Genomic DNA, 23,164 nt, shown 5'->3' on the forward strand with positions numbered 1-23,164 from the left:
TGCTGGTTGACATTGTTAACTATTGCTGGTTGACATTGTTAGCTATTGCAGGTTGATATTGTTAGCTTTTGCTGGTGGACATTGTTAGCTACTGCTGGTTGAGATTGTTAACTATTGCAGGTTGACATTGTTAGCTATTGCAGGTTGATATTGTTAGCTTTTGCTGGTTGACATTGTTAGCTACTGCTGGTTGAGATTGTTAACTATTGCTGGTTGAGATTGTTAGCTATTGCAGGTTGACATTGTTAGCTTTTGCTGGTTGACATTGTTAACTATTGCTGGTTGAGATTGTTAGCTATTGCAGGTTGATATTGTTAGCTTTTGCTGGTTGACATTGTTAGCTACTGCTGGTTGAGATTGTTAACTATTGCTGGTTAAGATTGTTAGCTATTGCAGGTTGACATTGTTAGCTTTTGCTGGTTGACATTGTTAACTATTGCTGGTTGAGATTGTTAGCTATTGCAGGTTGACATTGTTAGCTTTTGCTGGTTGACATTGTTAGCTACTGCTGGTTGAGATTGTTAACTATTGCTGGTTGAGATTGTTTGCTATTGCAGGTTGATATTGTTAGCTTTTGCTGGTTGACATTGTTAGCTACTGCTGGTTGAGATTGTTAACTATTGCTGGTTGAGATTGTTAGCTATTGCAGGTTGACATTGTTAGCTTTTGCTGGTTGACATTGTTAGCTACTGCTGGTTGAGATTGTTAACTATTGCTGGTTGAGATTGTTAGCTATTGCAGGTTGACATTGTTAGCTTTTGCTGGTTGACATTGTTAGCTACTGCTGGTTGAGATTGTTAACTATTGCTGGTTGAGATTGTTAGCTATTGCAGGTTGACATTGTTAGCTTTTGCTGGTTGACATTGTTAGCTACTGCTGGTTGAGATTGTTAACTATTGCTGGTTGAGATTGTTAGCTATTGCAGGTTGACATTGTTAGCTTTTGCTGGTTGACATTGTTAGCTACTGCTGGTTGAGATTGTTAACTATTGCTGGTTGAGATTGTTAGCTATTGCAGGTTGACATTGTTAGCTTTTGCTGGTTGACATTGTTAGCTACTGCTGGTTGAGATTGTTAACTATTGCTGGTTGAGATTGTTTGCTATTGCTGGTTGACATTGTTAGCTTTTGCTGGTTGACATTGTTAGCTACTGCTGGTTGAGATTGTTAACTATTGCTGGTTGAGATTGTTAACTATTGCTGGTTGAGATTGTTTGCTATTGCTGGTTGAGATTGTTAACTATTGCTGGTTGACATTGTTAGCTTTTGCTGGTTGACATTGTTAGCTACTGCTGGTTGAGATTGTTAACTATTGCTGGTTGAGATTGTTAACTATTGCTGGTTGAGATTGTTTGCTATTGCAGGTTGATATTGTTAGCTATTGCAGGTTGACATTGTTAGCTACTGCTGGTTGAGATTGTTAACTATTGCTGGTTGAGATTGTTAACTATTGCTGGTTGAGATTGTTAACTATTGCTGGTTGAGATTGTTAACTATTTCTGGTTGAGATTGTTTGCTATTGCAGGTTGATATTGTTAGCTTTTGCTGGTTGACATTGTTAGCTACTGCTGGTTGAGATTGTTAACTATTGCTGGTTAAGATTGTTAGCTATTGCAGGTTGACATTGTTAGCTTTTGCTGGTTGACATTGTTAACTATTGCTGGTTGATATTGTTAGCTATTGCAGGTTGACATTGTTAGCTTTTGCTGGTTGACATTGTTAGCTACTGCTGGTTGAGATTGTTAACTATTGCTGGTTGAGATTGTTAACTATTGCTGGTTGAGATTGTTAACTATTGCTGGTTGAGATTGTTAACTATTTCTGGTTGAGATTGTTTGCTATTGCAGGTTGATATTGTTAGCTATTGCAGGTTGACATTGTTAGCTACTGCTGGTTGAGATTGTTAACTATTGCTGGTTGAGATTGTTAACTATTGCTGGTTGAGATTGTTAGCTACTGCTGGTTGAGATTGTTAACTATTTCTGGTTGAGATTGTTTGCTATTGCAGGTTGATATTGTTAGCTTTTGCTGGTTGACATTGTTAGCTACTGCTGGTTGAGATTGTTAGCTACTGCTGGTTGAGATTGTTAACTATTTCTGGTTGAGATTGTTTGCTATTGCAGGTTGATATTGTTAGCTATTGCAGGTTGATATTGTTAGCTTTTGCTGGTTGACATTGTTAGCTACTGCTGGTTGAGATTGTTAACTATTGCTGGTTGAGATTGTTAGCTATTGCAGGTTGACATTGTTAGCTTTTGCTGGTTGACATTGTTAACTATTGCTGGTTGACATTGTTAGCTACTGCTGGTTGAGATTGTTAACTATTGCTGGTTGAGATTGTTAGCTATTGCAGGTTGATATTGTTAGCTTTTGCTGGTTGACATTGTTAGCTACTGCTGGTTGAGATTGTTAACTATTGCTGGTTGAGATTGTTAGCTATTGCAGGTTGACATTGTTAGCTTTTGCTGGTTGACATTGTTAACTATTGCTGGTTGACATTGTTAGCTATTGCAGGTTGATATTGTTAGCTTTTGCTGGTGGACATTGTTAGCTACTGCTGGTTGAGATTGTTAACTATTGCAGGTTGACATTGTTAGCTATTGCAGGTTGATATTGTTAGCTTTTGCTGGTTGACATTGTTAGCTACTGCTGGTTGAGATTGTTAACTATTGCTGGTTGAGATTGTTAGCTATTGCAGGTTGACATTGTTAGCTTTTGCTGGTTGACATTGTTAACTATTGCTGGTTGAGATTGTTAGCTATTGCAGGTTGATATTGTTAGCTTTTGCTGGTTGACATTGTTAGCTACTGCTGGTTGAGATTGTTAACTATTGCTGGTTGAGATTGTTAGCTATTGCAGGTTGACATTGTTAGCTTTTGCTGGTTGACATTGTTAACTATTGCTGGTTGACATTGTTAGCTACTGCTGGTTGAGATTGTTAACTATTGCTGGTTGAGATTGTTAGCTATTGCAGGTTGATATTGTTAGCTTTTGCTGGTTGACATTGTTAGCTACTGCTGGTTGAGATTGTTAACTATTGCTGGTTGAGATTGTTAGCTATTGCAGGTTGACATTGTTAGCTTTTGCTGGTTGACATTGTTAACTATTGCTGGTTGACATTGTTAGCTATTGCAGGTTGATATTGTTAGCTTTTGCTGGTGGACATTGTTAGCTACTGCTGGTTGAGATTGTTAACTATTGCAGGTTGACATTGTTAGCTATTGCAGGTTGATATTGTTAGCTTTTGCTGGTTGACATTGTTAGCTACTGCTGGTTGAGATTGTTAACTATTGCTGGTTGAGATTGTTAGCTATTGCAGGTTGACATTGTTAGCTTTTGCTGGTTGACATTGTTAACTATTGCTGGTTGAGATTGTTAGCTATTGCAGGTTGATATTGTTAGCTTTTGCTGGTTGACATTGTTAGCTACTGCTGGTTGAGATTGTTAACTATTGCTGGTTAAGATTGTTAGCTATTGCAGGTTGACATTGTTAACTTTTGCTGGTTGACATTGTTAACTATTGCTGGTTGAGATTGTTAGCTATTGCAGGTTGACATTGTTAGCTTTTGCTGGTTGACATTGTTAGCTACTGCTGGTTGAGATTGTTAACTATTGCTGGTTGAGATTGTTTGCTATTGCAGGTTGATATTGTTAGCTTTTGCTGGTTGACATTGTTAGCTACTGCTGGTTGAGATTGTTAACTATTGCTGGTTGAGATTGTTAGCTATTGCAGGTTGACATTGTTAGCTTTTGCTGGTTGACATTGTTAGCTACTGCTGGTTGAGATTGTTAACTATTGCTGGTTGAGATTGTTAGCTATTGCAGGTTGACATTGTTAGCTTTTGCTGGTTGACATTGTTAGCTACTGCTGGTTGAGATTGTTAACTATTGCTGGTTGAGATTGTTAGCTATTGCAGGTTGACATTGTTAGCTTTTGCTGGTTGACATTGTTAGCTACTGCTGGTTGAGATTGTTAACTATTGCTGGTTGAGATTGTTTGCTATTGCTGGTTGACATTGTTAGCTATTGCTGGTTGATCAGCGATAGTTGGCCTAAATAATTTGGCTGCAATTTTCTGTAAATAATTTTAGTGTAGCTAATTTTCCGAAATAAAATTCAAATTTGACGTCATTTGAAGGAAATTATGTAAAGAATTAAAAAAAAAAATGGTTGCCAGTTCTCAGTCAGCTGCAACCTTAATGATGACCAATCATTTTAAAATTTGTTTTATCAAAAAGAACTGCAGTACCTGCAGAATCAAGTAGTAATCAATCTTGTATTTTTAATTCCATTTATAATTCCTAATCTTTGGTCTTACAATTGACGTTGTCGTATTCAGTTATAATATTTTGTTAAATACGTTAAATAATTTACCGTCGACTTGACTTTGTAATTATAGTAATTAATATTAAAAAAAAGCAATAGTATCGTCTAACGAAATAAGTATGATAGATTTAATTAACTTTAATAAATAAATTATATTTTAGCTTTTGCTCCTTCAAATATGCAATAGTATTAAGATGTACTGAAAGGTATTGTCTATATCTCAAAACATATTATTATTTACGCTTAGATCATTAATTATACGTCTAGATAGACTATGACAGCTGTGAAAACGTCGAAAAAATTAGACTTTAGAACTACCCTCTATTTTGAGCAATTCACGCACACTAACACAGAGTGTCATACAAATCGCGAGTATACGATGTAGCTTGTTACGCACAATAAATTAATATTCCTTGCCTGTTTTTATCGGTAGTCTAACTGCAAGAGACTTTATCTAGACGCATAAATTATCTAGGATGTATCGTATAGAACAGTTGTGTGGATTTACTTACTTTTTCAAGTCTTCAATATCTCTCTCATTGGGGCTTATCCACAGAGAAGTTTGTAAACTATCTCCGCTCTTTTTTTGTATTTTCGTTCCTTCATCACTTGTGTCAGGCTTTATGTCACTCTCGTCGAAATCTGTGTCAGGATAGTCATCAGCACCTTCGAGGTCAGTATCGGGGCTATCTTCATCCAGATCCGACATAACAGGTTTCCCGTCGGAGTTAGCTGCATCCTCATCATCTTCATGACACGGCCATGTAGCATTGGTGCCTGAAGCATAAATTCAAAACTATTCAAATTCTCTTTACCCTTTTCAATTCCCAAAGTAAATTTAGCAGTCTCACAAATTTATATAATATGTATATATCTAATATCTTTAAATGAGCAATTCTTGTATACATATATATATTCTGAGTCTCGGAAACGGCTCCAACGATTTTAATAAAATTTAGTATACAGGTAGTTTCGGGGGCGAGAAGTCGACCTAGCTAGGTTTCAATATTAAAAAATGTAATTTATCCGTGTTATATATATATTACATACACAAGACTATAATAGCTCAGATGAGACATTGGGTGATCTGGAAAGCAGAAGACCCTGGTTCAAATCCAGATGTCCTATAGTATTTTTTTTTTCAAGTTTTGTACATTCTTAAAAATCCGAGCAAGGCTCGGTCGTCCAGATATTATATATATATACACACATATTATATATATATATATATATATATCACAAACAATATATACAATATATATATTACAAAGTTAAATCAGGCGCAAGTGCGTATTAGACATTTTATTTTGATTTGTAGTCACCTAAAAACTAACTTTAAGGTTGTTTTTAGGTAAAACATATGTGTTTATTTTTTTGAACTTCCTATATTATCTCAAAAATAATTGAATATTAGGTCTAAGTTCTAGGTTGTAAAGAGAGCAAAATTTAAAGAAATTAACATCTTGACTGTTGCTTCTCAATATATTCTTGATAATGTAATGTATGTACATAGGCACTTAAGTGAATTTGCTAGAAACCGTCATAGCCGTAATGTTACTTCAGACATAAACTTATAATGCCTACTAGTCGTCTAAATCGAGTAAGTAAGTCTTTTGTGGGGCGCTGTATATGCTTTTACAACAAGATCCCAGAAAATGTTCAAACCAAAAGTATTACGATTTTCAAAAGAATTGTTGAAAAACGTTTGTGTGGTAAAGGTTACTATAACATAAATGACTTTCTTAATGATAACACAGATTGGGAATGGAGTGACCACCCTAAGGCTATTAAATAATAAGTAAGATAATTGTAAGATATTACTTTGTAATCATGTAACCATTTTTATGAAAATAAAAGTCCGCTGAGTTTGTTGCGCTCGTTCTTCTCATGTCTGAGGTATTGTTTTGGAATGGGTGGTAGTTTTTGACTTTCAATAAGTGATTTTATATCCTATTTTGAATAAAAATATTTGAATTTAAATTATTGTTCATACCGACCCGACACCCATAGGAAAATTATTGTAAGTAGACTAATCTGTATATAACATTATTATCTACTATCAACGGATAAAATGAATGTAGATATTCAGAATGAAATTAAACTAATGCCTATTACGAAATTGGATGCTAAAACTCACGCAATCGTACTTCTGCGTGCTCTAAATATATTTAAAAATCATAAAAGTATCCTCTCGTTACCTACTAATATTATTCTTAAACGATTATTATCACACTAACCTTTTAAAATCGGATTTAGATTAAATGAAGCTGGACTAGTTACTGGAACCGGTAGAGCTTGATGCTTGAGGCACAATGTGATAACAGAGCACACCCGGGCTAACAGTCCATCGAATTCTGGCTCGTCTGGGCATTGAGAGCAAAATCTGTGTAAGATTTGCACATATTTCTTAGTACATAACGACCTTCTGCCAGCTCCTAAAAGAATATTAAAAAAATATATTAAATATAAGCAAAATGCATTGACATTGGTATGAACATAAAATACTATAAATTATTATATGATACTATTTACAATTATTGAGAGCTACTGTTGTTTTAAATAAGGAGGTATTTTGAAGCAAAAAAAGGTAAAGATAAAAGATCGATGATATTCTGGATATTACAACAGATTAATGTAAATTTACTATTGGTCCACTTGAGCAAGTCGACATAAGTACGAAAAATGAGTATTTAAAGTTAAAATACATTAAATATATATACAAGTATGACTTTAAAATAAAAAATAATTCACAACAATTGATATAAAAAATAATAAAATCTTTATACAGTATAAATAAATATAGAAATAAACAAAGTTACATGAGAAAACTGTGGGTCGGAGGAAGTTGGACATTTAAATGTTACCATCGATCACATAACTCATAGGCACCTAATAATAACACGCCTAATAATAACTCATACACGCTTGATAACAACGGGCAAACGATTTCATTAGGAACACATATCTTATAATAATCCTCAGTAGCACAGCAGTAATTATTTATGATATGTTATGATACCCGAACCAATATTGATCAAGGGCCTTCATGCATAGAGAATACTCCCTCCCACCTTAAGGCGAAGGGTAAGCAGAAAGCACGCAAACAAGGTGTATTTAGACAAGTTTTGTCGTGAAAATATAGAATTTGGAGATATGAACACTACTTTATCATGTTACACATACCCTTAAGTCTTATTTCTAGGTTGCTAGTGTTTGCTGCTGGTTATAGTTAACAATCCAGCGCTATTTTGAACTACCACTTTTCTTTGCAGTTAAACAAGTTTTTTCTCGGAATGACTTATTTGTTTAGTGCTACTCTCAAGAAAGTTATTCTTATAGCGTGTACTTTTTTTTATGTAGGTACATTTATTCAGATTAGTAATCAATAATTAGGATTGTGAGCATATAACTGTCTGCGTCTATTTAAATGTTACGTTTTCCACGCAATAATTTTTAAAATATTGGCTTTGTTACATAGATAGCGGGCCAATAGCCGTGAACTAATATCACTCAAGGTCGCTGGCAATTAGTGTCGCCTTAAAGGCCGGCAACGTATCTCTTTACCGTTGCGGAGAGTTGCCTCATTACTTCAAATCACTTGAAAATCTTGCCCCTTTTCCTGTATCCTTTTATATAAAAAATAATGTTATCCCTGCCCAATGAGCATTAAGTTACCCGTGCCCGCTAACTCAGTTGGTTAATTAAAACAAGATTGTTTGCAATGCGAATATTTATATATTACATGTCTACTGTGTTATATATGATCGATGCATACGTACTCAAATAAAATTTGAAAACTAAATTTTATGAACGATGCGGGATTCGAACCCACGACATCTCGCGTTCCGTGCGAGTGATCTTCCAACTGAGCTAACCGTCCGAGTGACGTATCGTATGCTTTGTTCAACTCTCAGGTTGTGGCTTCATCTACTGTGTCTTTATCCTAGAAGTGAGGGTTATCACTTTAAAATCATAACAAATTGTTTACATACGTACTTGTATTACATAGGTGTTGTAATGTCTGTAGTATATGTGCACAAATCTTTAGTCTCATGCGTCCTTCGTAGCGGTCCCAGCGGTCGAACACTCTCAGCAAAACTCCACAGAGTCCCGTTTTCACGATCTGCATACAGCATATCCCTGCATCCGTCACAACCATTACGTTATGAAGTGACGTCAATAATAAGTGACGAACGAGCAGATGACTGAGGTCTTCTACCGTCATACGACCTCGATAACACCAGTGACTTATAATTAGATATCATCATGTCATGTATATCCGTGTTTAAGTATTTCTTAGATTATTGATAACAGCATGTCTGGTCAGCTCCAAACAATTTCAGATTCATGCTAAGAGAGTAACGAAAGATGTCGCCCTATGACTTATTTATATAATACTAGTGGACCAGACAGAAGTTGTCCTGTACACACGTCTTAAATTTGAAAAATCGGTCCAGCCGTTAGGAGGAGTTCACTAACATACACATGAGCAGGATAATTATATTATATGGACGGAATTGAGAATTTAAACCATTCTCAAATACACCGGAACACACAAAAAAATCCGTCCAGCCGTTTAAGAGGTAGTTCAATTGTGAATCTAAACCATTCTCGAATCCACCTTAAGACACACAAAAAGTTTCATTAGAAAAGGTCTTGATCCGTTGTTGTTGGTCCTTATCCGTACATAGTATCTATATGGTGTTCTACACAGAGACATGATAAGTTTACTATGTGGTACCACTTAACTGTTTTTACTGAAGTAATCGATAGCGTCTAGACACAACCGCAGTCTAGCGGTCGGTATGAAGCCCAGACTCACTAACACTCTCTCGTAGGTCGCGATAACGCCATCTCTGATCAAAATTGTTGTTGTTACAGCTGAAAAAATAAAGTCTTTATTAATAAACTCATTCCGTGACCTGACTTGACTGATTTTGATAAATTGAGTAGTAAAAAATGTAACACCTTGATCTTTTTTAGTAGCAACGAATTGTAAACTTTACAAATAAATTATTGATTAATTACAATTTTCATAGGGATATCCATTTTTTTAAAATAAAATACTCGTTACTCGGTAACAATATGATATTCTACTGTCTATCTGTAAAATAGCTCAAGCAGTTTTCAACCGACTACAAAAAATTTCAAGAGGTTATTAATACGATTGTATTGTTTGTGTTTGTTGTCTTACGGCCGTTCCCAATATTCAGTCTATCTCTTACTTGAGATATAATCGTAACTATCGTTGACTTTTTTCGCCCAATAAAGTTATCGACGGTTACTCACCTTATCCGTACACGCTGTCTGTCAATGGGACGACGCGCGACGGACGTATAGCTTACCAGCGATAGAAGTTTGTTTGGAAATTTCAATTCACGCGTGAATTGATAAGGCGATAAGAATGACTTATCGGGTATATTGGGACAGCTTCAGATTATTGACATCTAATTACTGACAGTAGAAGGTAGTAATTCATCTAGATTGTATATTAGGAACGGCCGTTAAATCTCCGCTTCTCGGCAGATCAAGTTAGTCCTAAAACTCTAAGCCGATGATGAAATGTACGAAGTACTACTCAAAATTTTTAGGTACTGTAATGGTACCAAGAACGTAACATTACTACTTTTTCGAATACAACACGTAATATTCTCGCATTTACAAATGTTTATATAAATGTATTAAATAGGGTGGACCATCTAGTTTTTTCAATTCAAATCGGCTATAAAATAAACTTTCTTTTCAAATTTTTATTGCTTTATTGAAAAAGTTGAACTTTGTCATTTAAGAACGGAACACAATATCATTTATATGACCACCACGACTGGCTCGGCTGTACCCCAATTTTTCAGTACATCGATTGTTTCAGCTTCAATCTCTTCAATGGCATCTTCGATTTCACGTTTCAACGTTTCAATTGTCTCTGGATAATTTGCGTAAATATTTATCGTTAATGTTTCCCCACAGAAAATAATCCAAAGGGCTCAAATCACAGTTTCGAGCTCCTATTCTAAATAGGATATAATATCACTTATTAGAAATCAATCAACTAACTTCCTGTCTAAAAATGAATGTCATTCTACCTTTCAAAGTCAAAGTAATCGATACTTTAAATTTAAAACACTACATGGCCCACCTTTATATCAGCCTAGTGCAACCTAACTCTCTAGGAAAAAGACAAGTCACTCGATTGACAGATTGACAGATGACGGCTACAATCTTGCAAAAAAAGGAGATCCACTAAGTTTTATGTAACTGTTCGCTTTCAAACTTTTCCGGAGTATAATCTTCGTTGCCAATCGCATTACTGTAATTACTACTATTTCAAACTTATGTCAAATGACTACACGTTTCATACTAAACTTAATTTCAATTTTATATAGGCAGCTCCGCCTCTTATTACGTAGTATGTACATCCTCTTTGATTATATCGACTTCACGATCCATAATCATAATATTATATCGTATAATGTCGGTAGCTAAACCATAAAAAATACAAAAATAAAATACCGACTTCACGTCAACGTGCATAGGTATGATTTTGCTATCTAGTTAGGTACGTAAAGCATATTATTATGAACTTACGATTCTTAGCGAGCTGTTTCATAATAACCAACAGTGGAAAGATTAATTTATTGTCTGTAAAATGTCCTTTCAGAACTAAATGCATTGTCCTCACGCATCCCAACATTCGCATTTTCATCGCGAATTTCGGATCTGTAAGGATAAAATACTGTGTTTAGGCATTGCGTGTTTATAGCAAATGTCATTATTATATTAAAAGTACCGAAAGACCCTGTGTCTCTCAACTTTTATGTTTTGTAGCGATTCAATCATCAAACACAATATTTTTCCTCGTTTCGCCATTTCATTGTTCCCTAGTTATTCCTCCTATCATTTCGCATCGGCATCAGGTTAGCAGGACCAGGCAAGAATCGCTGCCTCAACTTTGTACCATGCTGGATCCACATATAGCCAATTCGGCGAAATAAAGTTGTAGAACGAAAGAGGAAGTGTGTGTGGCAAGGCGAGTGAAAAATAAGGAAGACTTTTAGTTCGCTGTTGTTCTTTGTAAATGTTCCAGGCATAATAAGAAATTATTTAATTTGATTTAACGGCAATACAACTCCTGTATTTCTTGTGTAAATTTTTTCATGGTCGAGAAATGTACCTTGAAGAGTTCTCAATTGGCGAATTGGCAAAATTGGAGGAAGTGGTAGTAAATTTTTATTCAAAGAACAATAAATTTTAAATTAACCTCGAGAGGCCAAAGGAGACAGTATCCACAGTAGATGTTGAAGAAGAACCTCTGAGGCGGAGTGACGGTCGCGGTATTCATGTACACACATCGTCACTCTTCGCACAATGCCTTGTGTCCCTTTCATAGCAATCAACTCCACCGCACATTGTTGTCTCAATAAGTTGTTTGCTGAAACGAATAGACTCCATTAACATACTACCTTTTGGGCTAATTGCTGCTAGAATCCATATAAGGTCATGCAGCATCAATTCGCTGCCAACGTTGCCGTCGCGTTTGCTGTGCGTGGCTAAAAGGGTACGAATTGCCACCTGGGATCCATTTATTGACATGAAATGCTGCAAGCATTGCTGCCTTGCCGAATTGTTGGCTGAAATGTCAATTTAATCATAAGAATTCCGATCGTGCGTCTACTTTTTTTTTTGAAAATAAGGAACGAGATGAGCTGGACGTAATTCGAAATAATGCAGTGCCGCTCAGGATTTTTGAAAGACCCAAAAAATTCTGAAGCGGCACTACAACTGCGGTGCTCACTTTGAGACATTAGATGTTGTCATTTGCCCAGTAATTTTACTAGCTACGGCGTCATTTAGACCGAAATAGTGGCAGAAATAGGCGCCGTTGTGGTACCCACAATCAAGCCGGCATGCTGTGCAAAGGAGCCTCCCACTGGTATACTGACAGTTATAATAATTACTGTACACACAATGGTTGCGAAACATCGTTACATTTACATTTTAACTTAACACACATATCATGTAAGCCGCACACAATGTTGTTAGTTACCAAGGTTGCAGTTAAGTAGTCCAATGCCAGATTGGTTAAAATGAGACCGTCTCCAAATGTCAGTAGGCGAAGCGACAGCTTTAGAAAGGGTGTTATTAATTATTATTATTGATCGCATAAACAAAAGGTACTATGTGTTGTTATTTCTATTTAGGCGTACGTCTAAGGCGTGTATCATATTATGATTAGTTAATAAAATGTGCATATGCTAGCATGCATATGTTAGCCTATTAGTGACAGCTTTGCTATGTAGCTTCCTGTTGAACATACCCTTCGTAGCTACTGGAGCTTTGTTTTCTTTTCCTGCCTTTTTTGTTTCTTTCTTCTTTGATGTATCAGTGATAACTATTTGTCAGATAATGTTTATTTTTAATCAATAAAAATATACTTTTACAATGTTATTTGAACAATTAAGAGATCGCTTGCTTGAGTTTCTTGTATTATTTATAACACGTGAAGTGTGCGAACGCACACATGATCGGTCATTGAAATTTTTAATGATTTTTGATGTAATTTTTTGACATTATTTTCTAATTTCCTTTTTCATCAAAGTGTCCTCTAATGACGAACACGCACCGGAAGACGCAGTGTTGATAGCTCCCCACAAGATGGACCGACGATCTGGTCAAGATCGCCGGAATACGTTGGATGAGGGCCGCGCAGGACCGATTGTCGTGGAAATCTTTGGGGGAGGCCTTTGTCCAGCAGTGGACGTCTTCCGGTTGATGATGATGATGTTTGAAATATCAAAACAATAGCTTTGATTAAATTGAACCAAACTTTTCAAGAGTCGAATGTCAGAAAGGTCCGAATGTCCTATATAGATTTTGATGGGAATATCACTGAGAGATAGCTAAGGCCTTGTCCACATAAAAAGAACAACAAATGATGAAAGGTATCCCTTCTCTTTCACCTCGCAACACATAATCTTCTTATTTCGTTGTATTGCTCTCTTTCCGCCGAATTCGATGTAAGTGGACCCGGCCTTATGTTAATGAAATCTACGCGATCGTAGTCGCGTGCGGCAGCTAATATGTCAACTTTAATCTTGTCTTATCTTAATTATATAAATAACGTGACACGTTGTTTGTCCGCGATGGACTTCTAAACTAATAAACGAATTTTAATAGGGATTACTTCATCGAGTGCAGTTTAGTCCAACTTGAGAGATAGGATATTTTTTTTCGATTTGGGACCATAATTATTTTTATTTTCAATATTTGTTTTGATGGACATATTTTCTATGAGGGAAGTTAGTGACGCACGGTTTGACAGTTCCGCTGTGAAACAATTTCATTATAACAACAGGGAGCATTTTTTACGAAATTATTCTTGATGTTATGTAGTATTATTTGCAAATTCCTATAAAACAGTATTTTTTTTATTATCTACAGAACAACTGTCGGGTCAGCTAGTGACATTATAAGGAGTTTCATCTATAAATTTAATTTTAATTCTATTTACCTGAACATTTTTTTCCTTTTCCTTGTTTTAAACATATTGATTCTCTTAATATTGAAGTAATGTATGTAGCTGTTGCCGAATCTCTCGAGTTCTGTAAAATGTTCACAATAATAAGGTAACTTAAAAGATTTTTGATCAATCTTACATTTAATGAAATAATTTCACGTTTTACCTCCAAAATCGTCAGCAGCATTTGAATTGCGCCTGTTTGTTTGTTCCATAGTTTCTCGAGCGTGCTTTGGCGGACGTGTTTGTCTGAAACAAATACTCCTATTGAGAAATGGTATATGATAAAAAATTAATAATTCACATCCCTACTAATATATAAATCTGAATGTAAGATAAAATTTAGTACAGAAATACACTAGAGCTTGATAAAGGACAAAGGTTACCTTTTATAACAAAAAAATAAATGGAGGGGTTGAAATATGAGATGGCACTTTGTATGGAAATTCGTCATTATCGAAGATAAAGCCACGAAACTTTGTGTTTAGGCACTTATAAGCAATAATTTATAAATATTTGTTCGAGCATTTTTGAAACTTTCACCTACATGGAGATGAAATAGGAGATTAAAAATTACTAGAAAATATTCCTGCCGCCGAATTCCACCTTCGCACGACACGCCACAAGTTACGATATCATCCCCACCATCTGGATGTGTGGCGGTCCTCCACAGTGCGGTTTTCAAGGAGCTTTCTTCCACGTACTACAAAGCTGTGGAATGAGCTTCCTTGTGCGGTGTTCCCGGGACGGTACGACATGGGTACCTTCAAAAAAAGCGCGTACACCTTCCTTAAAGGCCGGCAACGCTCCTGTGATTCCTCTGGTGTTGCAAGAGATTGTGGGCGGCGGTGATCACTTAACAACAGGTGACCCGTACGCTCGTTTGTCCTCCTATTCCATAAAAAAAATATATTAAAAAGACTGTCCACAATAACAAGGGATATGCGCTGGATCATAGAAGATCGCTGCCAGCAGCGGAAAGAGCAGTTTGTATGTGTATTATTTGAAAAGTATCCTAAAAAATGAAAAAAAAATTGCCCGAAGTACCAATTCAACGCGGAAAAAGTTCTGGGTAAAACCACGTATTATTATAATCTTGACTTATATTATAAACTCGTTTCTTTGTTACGCTTCATTGCTTTAACAACTACATAGATTATCATGAAATTTTACATTAGTACCTACATACAGGTTACGTACCAGTTTATAAAAGTTATAATATTTTATCGAGCGATACGAATTTAAAGGCGGTTCTACCATAGACTTACCCCCTTATTCATAATAGTCTGCGAACTCAAAGCATTGCTAATTCTCACTGTCTTCTTCTATTGACCTTAGTCAGAATGAGAAAAAACACTCCTTAGCGGCTGTTTAAAGTTAGTGGATCATTATGAATAAGGGGGTAACAGTATACAAACGTATAATCGAACAAAGTGTGCGAGAGAGAAGAACAAGGAAACGAATAATATTATGATTTTTATAAAAATAAATAAAATATTAAATTAAAATCCACGTCCATGCAAACTAAGATATTGACTTCTTTGAACTGTGTCTCAGGTAACGCAGTTGCCATACCTAACACGTCGGCCACGCTCCTGTGAGACCTCTGTTGTTACAAGAGATTGTGGGATTACTTACAATAGTTAAGTTACCTGTACACTCGTTTGTCCTATCATATGTATATGTCAAAACCATAGACTACCAATTGACTAACGGCCGTTCCCAATATTCAGTCTATCTCTTACTTGAGATAAAAATCGTAACTATCGTTGACTGTTCTGTCCCAATATACTTATCGACGGTAACTCACCTTATCCGTACACGCTGTCTGTCAATGGGACGACGTATAGCTTAGCAGCGATAGAAGTTTGTATGGAAATTGCAATTCACGCGTAAACAAAGCGATAAGAATGACTTATCGGGTATATTGGGACAGCTTCAGATTATTGACAGCTAATTACTGACAGTAAAAGCTAGTAATTTATCTCTATCTGTAGACAGTTTCAGTATCAGACTGGGAACGGCCGTTAATCACATGCTACTCAAACGGACAGCTAGTTGGAGTCGCTGTAAAAAGCTGTGGAGGAAGTTATTGCACGGAACGTGGAGTTTAGGAAAAATTGAGCTTTATATCTAAACAATGTGAAGGTTTGAATTTACAACACAAAACATAGAAACTGAGAGAACGTTAGACCGCGACTATATCAAACAGCTGTTACAAGAAAAGAGTTGAAAACCTAGAGACGATGACAAATCGACAAAAAATGGAAATACGTTATATACCGAAAAAACAAAACGAAACCAAGGAATATCTACGAAAAATCATTACAGGAACAAGGCATAAAAGGCATTTATTTTCTCAAAATTGATTCCTTTAGATTCCTCTTTGATCTCATTTATAGTCGGTAGTAGTATCTAGTCATACTAGACTAGCTTTTCTGCTTTATAGATACTACTACCGACTACCACCGCTTCGGAATCCAATGGCGCTCTGAGAGAGAAGAAGCGGCGCAAGAAACGCTCCCAGCATTCTTTTTTTGCGCTCTTTTTAATAGTTTAGACCCAGACTTTCCGATCACTTAGATATTCAGCTGGGGACTAGTGGGATTAACGACAGTGTCATTTTTTAATAAAACATTAAAATTTATTGATAGGTAATGCCTAAATAGTGGCTGGGAGTTTATTATAAAAGTGTATACATTTACCCTTAAAACTGTTGTGTATCTTATGAAGCCTACTAGAATTAGTTACAAGCAATCCCTTATTTCTAGTGTTATAATAATGAAAGTCACTATTAAGAGCAAAAAGGTGACGATTTTTGAGACAATATCCAATAATATGGTTTAATTAAAAGATTATCAATTACTTGACTTTGAAGGAACCTTTTCTTGTTCTTAGCATTGATCTCATAAATGTTACCGTGGATATACCGGCAGAATACCCGAGGTCTTCAAGTGTACTTTAAAAATGCTTTACAACACATGAAACTGTATTCGGATGCGGATACCTCCATATTTATTGAAATGTCTGACAGACTAATGAATGTTTACAGAGAGTGGATAATTAAAGTTGTCGACCATCTGTGACATGAGTTATTGTTCCATTATCTTGATATAAGTCTAAATCTTGGCAACGTGCTTGAAGATGTAGAGTTCAAATACGGAAAAGCGTAGTATATAAAATTATCAGTTGTTTTTATACTAAATTGTTAAATAATATGTTATTTTGTATATTTGTTTAGATACCATAATTGTTTAAAATACTATGACGTTATGGTAAAACTTTATATTTGCAAGCAGATAGTATTATTTAAGTAATTTTGAGTTGTGATTTAATCATAGAGGTACGAGGATTTAGTTCTACCTACTACCTACACTGATTATTATCAGTATATCATCCAAGTATGAAATTCAATATTTTGCCCCTTCCATTAAAATTGATATGTCTTAGGTAACTAAGTTATATTATTAATTATAGACAAACTTTAGAATTAACATTTACAAAAATGAAACCAATACAAAATAGACGCAATAAGGACCACTTCATACTACCAAAGTCAAGGACCAATTATGGACTGAAAACAATTACCTATGAAGGTGCTAAACTGTACAATGGACTATTTTCGGATATCAATAATGCAGACACTTTTAATTTATTCAAGCTCCGATTAGCCCAATGTATTACAGATGCTACTTCCGTTGTCTAGTACACACACTTATATTTAGTTTTATACCTATGTTCATCATATCATCATACGGACGATTCATAGATTAATATTTATAAATATTGTTCTCATGTAAGTGATAGTTTGTAATGTTTTTAATGAGAATAAATGATCTTAAAACGTAACTAACTTACGCAAATTAAAAAGTATGAAAAATTGTACCACTTAATAATTATATCACCGTGAAACATTTATGTTTCATTCGGCCCGGCTTAAGCTAGATAAACTAAATATATAACGTGATGGATTAAAAGCGATGTTGCTCTAACATCAATGTCAGGGCTGCAGTCGCCTCATGATTTATGCCGGCCGATGTCACAAATAGATCGCTTTATGCTTCTATGAAGACGTAAACATCCTCCATCTTATCTTATATCAAACTCTCTAATATTTTAATTTTACTTTATTTAGAGCTTTGTTTCTTTAGATTTCAACATTCAGGTATTTCCTTATAAAATTTATTTATTAGTATGCTATGTGTTAATATTTCATTGTTTAAATAAGTGTATGTTGGTCATTATTTTCGAAATAAGAATCACTCGTTCCTATCTCTTGCAATTCTTGTCCAAAACTTTCCTGCTATTTCTACTATATAATCGCTATATCTCTAATTAAGTAGGCCTGCCTTGATTCCGTTTCATATTTATGGGGTACCAGTTCATTACTACTATCCACCATATTTCGTCTTTTCTGCTTTCTGTATGTTTCCCTTGTAAGTGTAACGTTTCTAATTTTGTCTCATGTAGTCTTAGCCCTATATAAATTCTCTCTTTCCACTCTATCAAACTTTAATTTTTTTATGACGACAGAGACGCTATCTCACAGGTGTAAGTGAGACAGTGCATTAAACATTTTATGAATTTGGCAGCAGCAATAACATCGAATAGCTGCTTGTAAGTGGTAAGAAAGTTCCTGAAGAAATATACTCTAAATACAGAAGATACCAAATTTAGTCTCTACCAAGCACATAGTTATGATAAGACGGGTACAGTCAAAAAGCACGAATTGCCATGTAGCTATAAAACTAGGATCACTAGGATAAATTAGAGCAATTTTTTAAAATATCATTTTACAGTCTTCATCATGATCCGTTAAATATCAATTCTCGACGAGGTGTCGTGGGGCGGGTCGTTCCTTTCCCTGAAATGAGGCAAGTAAGCAATGTTTGGTGCATATATCAAGCTCTTCAATAGGCGCTGCTAGCTTTTATGTGAAAAAGTGTTAAGTAATAATATTTAATCTTTTGATTAATTATGATTGATTTAGTTTTTAATTTGAAGTTGTATTATAAGTTATTGCATTACTTTGCTTACTAATTAACGTTGATTAAAATGAGCGTCAATGTGTTTTCTACCACTTATTCTCGTTAAAGTTCAACTTTTAAAAAGTAAAATGTATAATTTAGACATCATAATTATTGATTGACCTAAATTAACATTTGATTTCAATTATCATATTCGCTTTATCCGCTCTTTCGCCACACCTAAGTCTAACCCATTAAAATATACTTCCGAAACTTATTACACGTAAATAATAATTTAGAGTATTCCTGAATAGAACAATGAATGAGTTTTGCAGGTAGATTATATCAATTCTATCATTTCATATTGAATTGCCTTGAAACTTGAATTTCATCGTGATAATACGTGGATCATGGTCAAAACTCATGCTATGGTTGAAACACGCATTGGATAAAGTTAAAAGTTTAACGGATTAAATTTCCAATAAAGGGCTTGTATGGATTACCTTTAGGGCTTAAAAAACCGAATGATTGCTTTGATGTGTTCCGAGAATGGGTGAAATTTGTTTTACTGCACACATTATTCTTAGAGAAAATATGGATGAAGTCTAAGTAATGGAAAAGGTGTACCTAGAAGAACATGAAATGTAAATTAAAATTTATTAATATATAACAAGTCAAAAAAAAAATAGGTGAAAATATTTTTGATACGAGGTATGCTTTCCAAGTTATTAAGATGATTTGCTAGGCGCTGCAGAGCGGACTCGCTACTGTGACGTCATTACACTATACTGACCATAGCGGTCGCGGCACGCAATGTAGTATTGCGGAAATGTAAAGTATCGTAACTTCAAAACGATTTGTTTGATTTTGTGAAACAAAAACGGGTGTATTTCAGGGCGTATAAGCTATACGTACTCGATATTCTCTATTTCATTGTTTAGTTGATAGTTCTTTAGTTTTGACACTTTACATCCAATTTGATGTCCACATACTACTTAAAAAACTGTTGGTTTATTCTAATTGACTTCATTATTTTATCATCTATTGTACATTTCACATAATTTCGTTAATATTCCCGTCACATTGCGTAGCATTAACAATGTACCTGTTTGTATACACATCAATCATAATTATAAAATTAGACGTGACATTAAAATTTGCATTTCGCTTGTAATTAGTGAACTTGAGAAACTTAACAATTCTGTGGTTCGTGTGAATGAGAATAGAAGACTAGTAAATCTAGATCTAGGGGAAAAAACAAGCAAACGAGACGTTGGATCTGCTATGTGAAATGAAAAGCAAGATTGTATATCATCAATAAATTTTTAAATTCACGCAAGAGCGATGCGAAATTAATGATGTAGTGATAGTTTTTGAAAGGGCAGTTTGAGGTGGTTTAGTCATACAGAGATTAGAGAATTCAAAAAGGAAAAATCGATCCATATGTCCTAATGATATATCATACAGAGGGTAGGAATTTTTAACATATCCTGGAGGTAAGATAAAGATAAACTTTCTTTGCGTTGAATAGTTACAGGTAGATGGTACAGCACAAATGTTTATAGTATGCTACTCAGCTTCATATAAAGCATGCAAATTACAGTGATTGATATTTTTTTTTATTGAAGAGGGGATAAACGAGCTTACGGGTCACCTGATGGTAAGTGATCGCCGACGCTCATATTCTCCTGCAAAACCAGAGGACTCACAATATCGTTGCGGGTACTTTAAAAAGTTTACGCACTTTTTTTGAAGGTAAGGTAATCAAAAAAATTTTTTGGATGAATTTAATAATAATAAGTGATAATTAGTAATAGTAGATATTACAGACACTAATATACATATATACAATCACACACACACATACACACAAGTTTAGATACATATAAATTAACTTATATTAAGTTATTAGTGTTAGTAGATTACATTCTCTTGGTTTATATTTATGTTCAGGTAAACTTGTTTTTTTATTAAGTTTTTGCTATGGAATAGCGAAGCCTCCTAGGCTCCTACTGCAGGCAACTCATGCTTAAAAGGAGACCCCAACACTATTATTGTATTTTGTTGTAATAAAAATATTAAATATAAAAAATATAAATGTTTAAATAAGCGTTTTCTATACTATATAGGTTTGGAATTTAGGATTTAACTATTGAAATGCAAATTCAGGACCTATTTGATGGACGACATAAACTCTAACCCCCTTATTCATAATGATCCGCTAACTGTAAACGCCGCTTTTCTCATTCTGACTTAGGTCAATAGAAGAAGACAGAGTGAGAATTAGGAATGCTTTAAGTTAGCAGACTATTATGAATAAGGGGGTAAATAATTTATTGTTTTATTTTATATTTATTTATTATTTATATATATATATGTAATGTATGTTCATAGGCACATAAGTGAATTTGCCAGAAACTGTCATAACCATAATGTTAACACCAGGAACAGACATAAACTGATGACGCCTACTACTCGGCTAAGTCGAGTTAGTAAGTCTTTTGTGGGGCGATGTATATGCTTTTACAACAAGATCCCAGAAAATGTTCAAAACAAAAGAATTACGTTATTCAAAAGAATTGTTAAAAAACGTTTGTGTGGTAAAGGTTACTATAACATAAATGACTTTCTTAATGATACCACAGATTGGGAATGGAGCGACCGCCCTCAGGCTATTAAATAATAAGTTTAATTGTACAATGTTACTTTGTAAATGTTACTTTAATTGTAAAACATATTTTTGATGAAAAAAAAAGCCCGCTGAGTTTGTTGCGCCCATTCTTCTCAGGCCTGAGGCATTCACTTTGGAATGGGTGGTAGTTTTTTGACTTTCAATAAGTGATTTCACATCCTATTTTGAATAAAAATATTTGTATTTGAATTTGAATTATTAGAAATCGATCTTCGAATTCGACGGTATGGTAGTTTGGCTATCTACTAGTTCTGTCCCCAAAACACACGAATTTTATTTCTATTTTGCAATAATTATAGTGTTTATTTGTATCCCTGGCACCGCCAGTCCCCGTTATAATATTAGTTTCCACTTCAAGTAATCAGTATTTAATGAATGGTATCACTTGGTGAGATCGGCAGTCGGGTTTCTGGGTGATAGGTGGGGTGGTGACGAGTACCCTGCCGCGAGGGTGTCTGAATGCAACACTCCCCTTCACAAACACGCCACAGCAATGCGGTTGCAGTTACTTAACATTATTATTTAAAGTGAACGCTTAACCTTTCCTATAAACCGGCGATAATTTTGCATTTCATTATTAGTATGTAAGAAATTCAAAAGAATTGTTTAAGATCGTTTGTGAGTTAAAGGTTACAATAACATAAATCACGACCACACTCAGGCAATTTATAAATAAATTTTATTGTACGATAATAAGTTCTTACGCGAATTTACTCAAAAAAAAGCTGCCGCAAAAGCAACAAATAATAAAAACTAATATGTGGAATTTCAAAATGGCTACCAACCAAATTAAAAGAATGTTTGTTTTAGAAAAGTATATAAAAAGTAGATATTATGATAAACATTCAACAAACAAACACAGAAAGCAGAATTCTACGAGTATAGACTTATATAATAGCAAAGAGGATGTAAATACATAATAAAATGCGGGACTGCCTAAATAAAAATTGAAATTTAGTTTAGTATGAAAAGTGCAATGATTTGGCATAAGTTTGAAATAGTAATGACAATATGTCGACGAATCCGACGAAAACGAAGTTTGAAATCGAACAGTTGCTTAAACTTAGTGGATTCCGGCAATCTCCGTATTTTACGAGATTATAGCCGTCATCTGTCAATCTATCAATGACTACAACGTTTCATACAATCGAGTGAATCGCTTTGTTCTTATATAGTTTCGTTAGGCTATAAACTAGCATATACACGACCTGACAGCCCGATAATGCGTAGACAGACAACTTTGATTTGTTAATGTGTGCGTTAGTTTATTTCAGAATCATACTCAAAAAAGTGTGTATGTACTTATGTATGCACGCAAGAAGTTATACTTCTTTGGCCTAACGAAGCAAAAATCATTAAATGATTTATTCCTCATGCTATTCTACGTTTTTTGAAAGAACAATTTTGTAAAAATCTTGCAAAGATGGTTTTGACAATTCATTATTAAATAATGAATACGGCTGTATGGGCCTGAGACCTTTAATAGACCCTAATAATGGCCATAGAAACTAAAAAAAAAATAACGAATGACACAAACGTCAGAAAATTTTAGGCACCAACACGTTGAACATTTGTGTTACAGTGATGCGTGCGCATCTTAAAATTTCACTCTCATCACTTTTTCATAACGCGCCTAAAGAAGTATAACTTCAAAAATTTCTGTAGCA

The 23,164-nt window shown here is 34.8% G+C and overlaps 1 protein-coding gene across 8 annotated transcripts in view; it reads right to left on the reverse strand.

The window, feature by feature from the left end:
• Positions 1-23,164, reverse strand: part of LOC126966573 (cytosolic carboxypeptidase 1-like) — a 135,020-nt gene that overhangs the window by 99,769 nt on the left and 12,087 nt on the right. For 4 of the 8 annotated variants that reach the window (XM_050810701.1, XM_050810702.1, XM_050810706.1 and 1 more), the window contains exons 3-11: positions 14,005-14,087; positions 13,833-13,923; positions 12,639-12,713; positions 11,583-11,753; positions 10,910-11,041; positions 9,074-9,205; positions 8,321-8,464; positions 6,562-6,759; positions 4,837-5,101 (exon numbers count right to left, since the gene is read on the reverse strand). In XM_050810701.1, the coding sequence (XP_050666658.1) occupies positions 4,837-5,101; positions 6,562-6,759; positions 8,321-8,464; positions 9,074-9,205; positions 10,910-11,041; positions 11,583-11,753; positions 12,639-12,713; positions 13,833-13,923; positions 14,005-14,087 (1,291 nt within the window). Of the gene's footprint in view, positions 1-4,836; positions 5,102-6,561; positions 6,760-8,320; positions 8,465-9,073; positions 9,206-10,909; positions 11,042-11,582; positions 11,754-11,784; positions 11,953-12,638; positions 12,714-13,832; positions 13,924-14,004; positions 14,088-23,164 lie in introns of those variants that run through there. The other 4 variants (XM_050810703.1, XM_050810704.1, XM_050810705.1 and 1 more) reach the window with 4 other exon arrangements.

This window comes from Leptidea sinapis, chromosome 10, assembly GCF_905404315.1.
Source record: "Leptidea sinapis chromosome 10, ilLepSina1.1, whole genome shotgun sequence".
Classification (NCBI taxonomy): domain Eukaryota; kingdom Metazoa; phylum Arthropoda; class Insecta; order Lepidoptera; family Pieridae; genus Leptidea; species Leptidea sinapis.